This window comes from Rutidosis leptorrhynchoides, chromosome 2 (assembly GCF_046630445.1).
Source record: "Rutidosis leptorrhynchoides isolate AG116_Rl617_1_P2 chromosome 2, CSIRO_AGI_Rlap_v1, whole genome shotgun sequence".
NCBI classification, from domain to species: Eukaryota; Viridiplantae; Streptophyta; class Magnoliopsida; order Asterales; family Asteraceae; genus Rutidosis; species Rutidosis leptorrhynchoides.
The window spans coordinates 575,718,124-575,728,941 of NC_092334.1; the positions used below are offsets into that span (position 1 = coordinate 575,718,124).

At 33.6% G+C, this 10,818-nt stretch overlaps 1 protein-coding gene across 3 annotated transcripts; it reads right to left on the bottom strand.

Moving 5' to 3' along the window:
- Nucleotides 1–5,756: 5,756 nt before the first annotated feature.
- On the bottom strand, nt 5,757–10,374 carry LOC139893223 (uncharacterized protein At4g14342). Of its 3 annotated transcripts, none has more exons than XM_071876372.1 (5): nt 10,294–10,374; nt 9,840–9,887; nt 6,311–6,396; nt 6,078–6,201; nt 5,757–5,985 (listed from the first exon to the last, which is right to left on the bottom strand). In XM_071876372.1, exons 2-5 carry the CDS (start codon nt 9,843–9,845, stop codon nt 5,938–5,940), a joined length of 264 nt encoding a protein of 87 aa, XP_071732473.1. In that variant the 5' UTR covers nt 9,846–9,887; nt 10,294–10,374; the 3' UTR covers nt 5,757–5,937. The 3 variants fall into 3 exon arrangements, with proteins under 3 accessions (XP_071732473.1, XP_071732474.1, XP_071732475.1); XM_071876373.1 differs by having other exon boundaries at nt 10,288–10,336; XM_071876374.1 differs by lacking the exon at nt 10,294–10,374 and adding an exon at nt 10,001–10,073.
- Nucleotides 10,375–10,818: the final 444 nt, after the last annotated feature.

A 10,818-nucleotide genomic window follows, 5' to 3' on the forward strand; every position in this document is an offset into this window, starting at 1 on the left:
GGGCCTAACAAACCCCATCCAAAGTACCGGATGCTTTAGTACTTCGAAATTTATATCATATCCGAAGGGTGTCCCGGAATGATGGGGCTATTCTTATATATGCATCTTGTTATTGTCGGTTACCAGGTGTTCACCATATGAATGATTTTTATCTCTATGTATGGGATGTGTATTGAAATATAAAATCTTGTGGTCTATTGTTACGATTTGATATATATAGGTTAAACCTATAACTCACCAACATTTTTGTTGACGTTTAAAGCATGTTTATTCTCAGGTGAATATTAAGAGCTTCCGCTGTTGCATACTAAAATAAGGACAAGATTTGGAGTCCATGTTTGTATGATATTGTGTAAAAACTGCATTCAAGAAACTGATTTCGATGTAACATATTTGTATTGTAAACCATTATGTAATGGTCGTGTGTAAACAGGATATTTTAGATTATCATTATTTGATAATCTACGTAAAGCTTTTTAAACCTTTATTTATGAAATAAAGGTTATGGTTTGTTTTAAAAATGAATGCAGTCTTTGAAAAACGTCTCATATAGAGGTCAAAACCTCGCAACGAAATCAATTAATATGGAACGTTTTTAATCAATAAGAACGGGACATTTCATGTACTTGGTTAACCATGGTTGTATGAGCTATGTATTGGCATATTTAATTATGAACTATATGCTTTTGGTATTGCTAGTTATTGTGGACTTGCGGTTATTGGTATATGCACGATATGTTGCATGATTGTCGAATTGCTAATTCGTGATTAATGTTGTGTTGTCGTGATGTAGTTAACCCTCCGGGGGTAGTTATTGGCGTTGTTCACATTGACGTTGGTGAACTTACCTTATTGATGGTATTATTAGCTTGTTGCTTAGTGATCGTATGGTATACTTAGGTTAGCTTGCCTTTAGGCTTGGACGCTCCGGTATGCGGTATTTGTTTATTTATGTGGCGTGTCCATTTTATGCATACATATGTATGTAGTATATTATCATTCACTAAGCGTTAGCTTACCCTCTCGTTGTTGACTCTTTTTATAGATCGCATGTGGATTGGTGGCTCGGGTAAGCGCGAGGACTAGAAGACGTGCATAGTTGCTTTAGTGACTTACTTTTGGATCATTTAGGATTGGGTAGCGTATTCCCAATCGCCATGCTCGGCTTTGTTGTATTAAAAGTCTTTTGGTCAAATATTGTATTTCGGTACTTAAGGTGGTAAAATGGGTCATTGTGGGACCCGCTTCGTAAACTCAATTTTATTAATTAAACGTGCTAGTTTTATATATATGAATTTATGGTTAAAAGCGTTTTGGCTAAAAATGTCGGGAACTAGTCAAACATTTTCGCTAAATTGACTTCCGGGGACAGCGGGCTGTCCAGGTGGTTTGGCGCGCCGCGCACCCACCTGGCGCGCCGCGCAAATGAACTGCACCAAAATTTTTTTTTTATGTTGTGAAATTTAACGGGAATTGTCGTGGTTTGGTTTGGGTTGTTACAGTTTTGTGACTAACCCGTCTCGACCCCGTCCTGTTGTCTAATAATTCGGTCAATGGTCAAAAGTTTGGTCAAATGCGGAAAAGGCTAGGTCAACGCAGGTCAAAGTAAAAAATTCGGTTAAAATCGGTCAAAATTCGAGCAAATCGATCAAAATTGACGTAGTTTAGTGTTACTTTTTATATTATATTGACGATAATAACGATTATAGGTACAAACTGGTCATCGAAGGCTTTTTGGCTTTAAAATATGTGTGTATATATATAAAAGTCAATGTCAGGCAACGTCCTTCGCGACCCCGTCTCACGTCTTTTTCAAGAACAAGACGAGATCTATTAAGAGAATGATTTATTCTCAAAAAAAATCTGAACAGTTACATCCAATTACAAACTACACGAAAGTTGCCCCTTTTTCATGAAAATTTACCCATTAAAGAGATGCATAGAGGAACAGAACGAACTTCTTGGTAACATGCATTGCACCAATTATCATAGCAGAAAAATGTTAATACATAAGTAATATACAGTTTGAGAAGGACAAAAGCCAAATTTTTTAACACCTGATTAATCAGTTCTACACATTCATCTTTGCGAATATCTTCATAAAAGATGTGTATGATCAAATAATCATTTCAAGATAGGAGTGGCAAATACAGGATGAAAAGACAATGGGGTCTCAATTTTTTTTCAACGCTAATTATATTTGAAGGTTACTTTGATTGTCTTTTGCCTTAAAAAAATACCATATATTTTAAAATATATGGGATCTAATGATTAAATTTAGTGGCCAGAGAAGATGGTCGAAAACGGTTACTGGATAACCCGAGTAGAGCACGTACATTTAAAAAAAAAAAATTTATGTCAATTTTTTTCATAGCATGACTTGAACCTGCGACCTTTAGGTTAAAAGTCCATTGTTCTAAATACATGCGAGTAAAAGAAACACCCCCCCCCAACCCACACAACCAATACTGAACATGAAGAACATAATGCATTTAGCGGTTCATGTGTATACTTAACTAACTTTTTGTCGTATAGGTAGAGGTTGAAGAGAGGGGATTGTTAACTTCCTTGATGAGAGGTTTTGAAGGACAGAGTGGGACTTCCGGCGACTCAAGGCAGTTCATAAAGGATGCCATACTAAATCTAATGTTCGCAGGGAGAGATACCACAAGCACATCTCTTTCTTGGTTCTTTTACCTTCTTGCCCAAAACCCGTGCGTAGAGAAGAAGATTCGAGAAGAGATTAAGACGCAACTAGGAGGTGAAAAATGGAAATGTTTGGGTATAAAACAACTTGAAGGAATGAATTTTCTTCACGGAGGTATTTGTGAAGCTTTAAGGTTGTATCCTCCTGTTGCTTTGGAACATAAGTCTCCGTCTGAGGCAGACATTCTTCCAAGTGGTCACGTTGTAGATAAGCACACAAGAATAATTTTGTCTTTTTATTCAATGGGAAGAATGAAGGGGATATGGGGAGAGGATTGTATGGAATTTAAGCCGGAAAGATGGTTTTCGCGGGGCAGTATAAAACATGAACCGTCGTACAAGTTCCCCGCGTTTCATGCAGGACCAAGGACATGTTTAGGTAAGGAAATGAGTTTCATTCAGATGAAAATGGTGGCTAGTGCCATCATCTTTCATTACCATGTGAAATTGGTACAAGGTCACCAAGTTTGTCCAAGTGATTCTGTTTTACTTCAAATGAAATATGGCTTGAAGGTCAAGCTCTTCCCAGTTATTTCAGATCGAGCTTGCGAATAATAATAGAGGGGATCCGATGAATCCATATTCATCGCAAATCCATCTATACCACAGCCCAGGTGAACTATTTCATATGTTGTAGCATTTATACTTGTAAAGAATATTACCTATGTTTAGAATAAAACATATGAATACTTTGAATTGATGAAGATTTGATTGTTTGACGGTAACTAACTGAACTTGTTTGACTAACGAGAGACTAATAGCATGAAACAAAAGAAACTATATTCGGACATAGTGTGGCTTAATGATACTGAATTAGCAAACACAAAAGTGGTTACTGCCTTCAACGGTAGAACGGTAACAATCAAGTACTTGCAAGAACAATAAGATTTTATTAATGTTACTTTGAAAACTGGATAAGTTACACACCAATTACAAGAAGTGATACTAAGAAGATAGGTCCAATATCCCAATATACAAAATACCCAGAACCCATAAAAAATGAAAGCGTCCAAATGGTCTGTGATCCATAATATCAAAAAAATCATTTTTCGTCTGCAAATTGAACAAACTGCAAATCCCTTTTTGATTCTGTATTTACCCACCTCATGCATAACGAAAAGTTGTCCAGTTGTAAAAAAAAAAAATATTGCATTTTGCTTTCGATTGATTTTTAACTATGGCTATATGACTAATGAACAGAACAATAACGGTTCACTTAGACTCCTTTTGTTACGAGACATCAAGCTGGCGAGTTAGAAGGTTGAGAAAGCTACCTTGAGTTTGCGAGGATGTTGAATCCGTTTCTTCTTCTGTAATAGAAAACATAAATTCAAGACAATAATTACAAAATTGTTGTGCAAGTAACCCAATCATTACCTTCTTGTACAATCTGGAGGTGTCACTTTCAACCTTTTAACAGGTTGAGTTGAATAACGGGTAATGTAGTCTAGCTAAAAAATTTAGAAAAAATGGCCAAACGGATCAAATACATGAAAGAGAAGGTACATAGAGTCTAGTTAATCCATGCAAATAAACAAACAAGGAACAAAAGCTGTGAGAACTTGCTAAAATGTCTATATTAAGCACATAAAGATTAAACAAACAAACGTATTAGATGTTATATGATCAACCATCCATTACAAATACATGCAATAATCCCTTTTAAGATGTCCCATAATATATAAAACAAGGAAAAGTTTCAATCCAAAAAATTCCTCATTGGTCAAATTAACAGCACTAATTTTGGTCCACAAGTTTACTCTATTAATCTCTTTTGTCAAATGTTTTAAAAGGGGTAATTTAGATACTTCTCCAAGTGATATTTTCAATAACATGGTTGAACATTGCATCATTTATTCGAGTATATATATATATATGTATATATATATATATATATATATATATATATATATATATATATATATTGGTAGGATCAAGGGGGGAAGTAACCAATCTGGGGAAGCGGGGGGAAGCAAATTTTTTTTTTTTTCGTTTTTTTAAAAAACTTTGTTCACGAACATTATAGATTGGATGAAAATATGAACATTTAATAAAGACACTTTGTGATAAATGTTTTTATTTTGGCGGGAAAACGCTCGAAGAAGTAATATATAACAATTATCGTGTTTTTCGAGCGTATTTTGAGTTTTTAGATATTAGGGTTTATATATTAGGGTTTAGATATTAGGGTTTATAGAGTTTAGATATTAGGATTTAGAAATTTAGGGTTTAGGGTTTAGATTTAGTGTTTAGATTTAGAATTTAGATTGAGTTTTTAACACGAACGGTTTGGAGTTTAGGGTTTAGGGTTTGGTGTTTATAAACCCTAAACTCTAAATCGGGCTAAATTTTACTTCACAAAACATGAAGGAAAAAAACGTTCACATTCTTCACGAACAATATTATCTTGAATGTTGTTGTTGTTGTTTCCCGCCTAAATAATAACATTCATCACGAAGTGTCTTTTCTAAATGTTCATATTTTCGTATGATTTTGATGCCGGAAGAAAAAAATTCCAAAAAAACGAAAAAAAAAAAAAAAAAAAATTTGCTTCCCCCCGCTTCTCCCGATTGGTTACTTCCCCATTGATCCTGCCCCTATACATATATATATATATATATATATATATATATATATATATATATATATATATATATATATATATATATATATGTATATATATAGAGAGAGAGAGAGAGAGATCATGCTAAAAAGGGACTTCACTATATATATATATATATATATATATATATATATATATATATATATATATATATATAGAGAGAGAGAGAGAGAGAGAGAGAGAGAGAGAGAGATCATGCTAAAAAGGGACTTCACTGTAGGCCTCTTAGGCTTGAACTTTTCTTCTTCAACTCAGCTGGAAAAAAAAAAAAAAATGATTTTCAAATTTAACCATGCTTGATGTATATAATAACAATTTCTTAACCAAAAGAGTTCAAAATCTGGTAGAAGATATATACAGTATTTGTTATATAACTAACTATATCAAAAGATACTTAGACAACTGAATCACATAGCAACCCAACAACTGATAAAATGCATACTGATATTTTTTGCCAAAACATAACAGCATACACAGATGAATAAACCAAGGATCAAACTCGTTTCTATTTCATCCTATCACAACAAAATCAATACTACAGGAGTTCATAATGTGTTCATACGCATACCGACAACCATAACACTAGACCTCCATATACGTTGATGCCCTCACTCCTCTTCTCTTTCTGGTGGAAGTCCACATGGCAACAACATTTTCTGCAAAAATAAACAGAGGATTATTTTAATAAATGGCTAATATAGTATATTACCTAAACAAATAGTCCAAGAGAAGTTAATAAGAAAAATACCTGCATAAAATTGTAGCGTTCTCTCCCAATTGATTCGTTTTCAGCTATTGCAAAATAGCCAAGCATTGGATAATGGCCAATATATGACGCATAGCTGTCTCTCTGGATATTAACTGCCCATTCACTACAAGGTTATAAGAAAGTATCATTAACTATAATTAGACATAAACTCATCTAGTATTTTGTAAAATACAGCTTACGTAAATCTACATATACAAAAAACAAGCACTTACAATCTGTTCATGTCTGCATGACCTGTTCCTACGTACTTAGCTTGCAGATGCTCAAGTTGAGAGTTGATATTAAACCTGTCACTAGCCTGCCAAGCTCTCGAATAAAAACAGCATTAGTTGAACGTTTCAAACACAATAATGAAGAGCAACAAAATTATACCATACAATAAATATTCATTCATTAACAATAAATAATATAGCAAAATAACATAAAAGAAATAAGTTGTCTTTTAAGCCAAGTGTTCGATAAAGATCAATGATCCATTGGAAGACAAACGCTCTTCGCAACCAAATAAAACAAAACCACAACCGTGATTTGTCGACAATTACTCTCGCAGGAGTCTGGAAAAACAAAAGAAACAATTTTATTATTATTGAAAAGATAGATCAACTCCTACGTACACATGAGTATATATACAAAAAGAAACGTAACCAACTTGAAGTACTAAACCTACTTTGACTCCTAATATTTAAATAAGGAAATAGAATATGAAATAAACTAAACAAATCTTAAGAGACTAGGGGATATACGAATCAGAATATTAATAAATTAATAAACTTAATAAAATGAGTTGTAAACAATGGAGAGTCTTCTTTGATGTTCCTACGCCAAACCAACCTCAAATTCGTTATCGGGTTCACGCCATATTTTAGTACCGCATCAGTCTTCCCCACTTGAAAAGAACTCTCCCTCGAGTTCCAACTCGAATAAAACGATATACCCGGGTTAAAGACAAACCAATCAATGACAACTCGATGAACTGTGTAACTCAAATAATATGATATGCCCGGATCAAATACAAACACCCCAATTACAAATTCATCATTGCTATTCCAAATAAGTTTCTGACGACCTCTTGAAAAAGTATCATGCTCTAAAACCCTTTGACCCTTCTCCCTTTCTTGAAAAGAACTCGACCTCGAGTTCTCAATGCCCGGTTTAAACACGAAAAAATCTCCTTTATTAATCCTCTGTCTTGCATCCATGGAGTTATTCAAATAATAATATGATATTTTCTTGTCTTCATCATCTTTTGAAACCACTACAACTTCATCTTTATCAAGGATACCTTCAGAACTCGCGGCTACTTTACATATGGCTAAATTCTCCTTTTCTAAACCAAAATCAAACAAGTCGGAAGCTTGTGTTGTAGATTATTTACATTCTTCAACATTAACAACAACTATATCATTCTCCACCTCCTTGATATTACTTTCTTTTTCTGGACACGAGGACATGCTTTCTACCTGACTCTCTTCAACTTCGTTATCACGCTTCTCCATACGATCAAATTCTGATTTCTTCAACCTCGATATTAATGTTTTCATCGAATCAAAGAACTCTTCCGTATCGAGATTCTCCTTAACAGGTTGACTCTGCTCGTAAGGTTGTGGTTGATAGTAGGGTTGATGGTAGGGTTGTGGTTCATAGTAAACGTGGCATTGGTGGTATTGTGGTAGTTCATATTGATAGTATTGTTGTGATTCGACCCAAGCATCATAAGTAGCTCTTCGGTTTTCTTCCTCAATCCATCGTTGTTTCGCACGCTCGTTGAATTTGTTAACTATATCTAGCGTGTTCTTGAGTCTTTTGAGGGCGATAGCGAGATCGCGACTTTGATTACCCTTATCGGCCATGGAAAAAAATCTTTTTTTCGATGAACAGTACCAAATAGTAAAATTCTGACGCGCGAACAGTACTTTCTGACGGATGAACAGTAACGTCGTGAACAGTTCCGTGAACAGTGATTTCGGATTTTTTTTTTTTTTTTTTGATAGGATATCAAAACCCAAACGTGGGAGAGACCCAAGTAATCGAATTAAGATGTGGGATAAACTATCAAAATCCAAACGTGGGAGAGACCCAACTAATCGGAATGACGATAGGCGGATCGATTGCTCTGATACCAAATGATAAAGATCAATGATCCGTTGGAAGACAAACGCTCTTCGCAACCAAATAAAACAAAATCACAACCGTGATTTGTCGACAATTACTCTCGCAAGAGTCTGGAAAAACAAAAGAAACAATTTTATTATTATTGAAAAGATAGATCAACTCCTAGGTACACATATGAGTATATATACAAAAAGAAACGTAACCAACTTGAAGTCCTAAACCTACTTTGACTCCTAATATTTAAATAAGGAAATAGAATATGAAATAAACTAAACAAATCTTAAGAGACTAGGGGATATACGAATCAGAATATTAATAAATTAATAAACTTAATAAAATGAGTTGTAAACAATGGAGAGTCTTCTTTGATGTTCCTACGCCAAACCAACCTCAAATTCGTTATCGGGTTCACGCCATATTTTAGTACCACATCAGTGTTCCTTACAATTTCTTTATTATCAACTTGGGTGAACTTATAACGCTTAAGAGTACTAAATCGATAAAAAATATACATATTAACTTCGAGTAAACTTTATAAATAAATTGAGAAATTAAAAGAATAAAGAATATAAAAAAAGGAAAACAATTTTAAGATAACTATCTTTAGGCCGGAGGTCCACTCGGAAGTAATCTCTTTATCCGCCGAATAAAGAGAGGGATGACTTTCTCTACTTTTCTGGGTGGAGAAATGACTTGTTTTTATTCTCGGATAAAGGAAGGATTGTCTACGTCTCACCTCCCCCATACACCACTCAAGTGGTATTGGGTACTGTTGTTGTTGTTGTTGTATCTTTAGTGTTATAGCACTAATATATTACAATTAACTTTTTATACTAACATTAATAAGTAAATTAGAAAAATATAGATAGAAAGTAGAAAAAGTAAAGCATAACTTTTCCTGATATTTGATTTAAAGAGGACGTAGCATTACCATCAATGGAATTGGCCAAAATATTTATATTCATTTTTACTGTGGTAAAAACTTGAACTTGTATCATTGTATGTATGTATGTATTTAATTACATTACATTACACCACAAAAGAAATGTGAAAGATTACAAAATGAGAGAAAGTATTGGTGAAGGGCCATGATGTGAAGCACATCATCAAGTCACATTGCCAACTGTATTTCAAATTAAACCAAATGCACTGTTTGATATTCTCATTACCCTCACCCTCACACCCTATATGATCTATGAGTATAACACTAAAGTAATACATGTCAAAAGTAACACACGGGTTTAAGCAAAAGTATGTTATAAACCTTTTTAGTTATACGGAGTACAAAATAATAAAGGACCTAATAGAAATTTTGACCTACTTGAGTAACTGCAAATACTAGATAGACATGAAGACAAATAGTTGAACTTCAGCTATAAATCGATCATACATAGACAAACACAACCCAAAACAAATAGCAGGCTATGAAATTCAACAAAAACTCTAAAATTAAACAAAATTTCATATTCACGTCTTGAATTGATCGAATTATTAAATAATGTGATAATACTTGAAAATATATATAGCATATAACATAAAGCATGGAATTGATTTCTTTGTTACAATATGGTGTAAAGCATTTGTTTTACAATAACATAATAAAAAGGGATTAATGTTAGCCATACATACCTGCATTTTACCCCTGTTGGTAGTTCAGATTTCAGATGATCAACTGAGCTGCAACGACATTTATAACGGTTAGTATCAAATCAAAAACTGCATTTAGTATAGCTATTAATTACTAAATAAGAAAAACACAAAATTAGTATCTATGGTTTGTGAATGATTACACAGGAGACCAGTTTAAAGAGAGCAACCATCATCGTTAGGAACGAAAAGCCGAAAAATTCACATATTTAGATTATGTAATGAAGAAATCAAGCCATCCGACTACTGTTATTCAAGTCAATTTCTAGGGTTTTGACTTCTAATTTGGTAATAGTCATACACGAATACTATCGGGATTTAAAAAACAAAGTTTAGGGTTCGGTATTCAATTATCAGGCAATCATCATTTTATAACATAATAAATAAAATAAAAAAAAATAAATAAAAAAACCTAAAAGATAGAATTTACATAGACCGAATTCTGGAAAAGAAATTAGGGATTCTGATGAGTCCTTGTTGGTTTTTTTATTCTGCAACATATTTGTGTGTATGTACGTATTTACTTGGAAGTTTTTAAATTTGATGAACTGGGACACGTGAGTTTTGTTTATTATATTTTGTGGCTCAATAGTTTACTTTCATAGCGAAAGTTGGAGTACAAAAGGTTTTTTCAATTCTACAGGAAAATGAAATCGGATTTTAGTTGAATTTTCCAGAGTTCTAAGACCAAATAACGGGGCGTGAGTTTCCATCCGTCATCTTACTTGGCAAAAACTAACGCCTACTGACGTTGTTAATCAGATGTTAGTCCTGAAGCTTCAGGGGAGTTGGTTGGACTTCTGACGTGAAAAAATGTTACTGCCACGCGTTCGACTTTTATTGACTGAGGAGTTTGACCTGACTCTAACGGTCGGATGACTGTTTTCCTTTTTTTATTTCCAAATTTTTTTTTTAAATTTAAACATTGTCTTCTTTATCTTTATTATATATTTACTCTATG

Coding starts and splice junctions, on each gene's coding strand:
- LOC139893223 (XM_071876372.1), bottom strand. Junction 6,202..6,310: donor CATGCAGACATGAACAGATT/GTAAGTGCTTGT, acceptor ATAACCTTGTAG/TGAATGGGCAGTTAATATCC. Junction 5,986..6,077: donor AACGCTACAATTTTATGCAG/GTATTTTTCTTA, acceptor TTATTTTTGCAG/AAAATGTTGTTGCCATGTGG.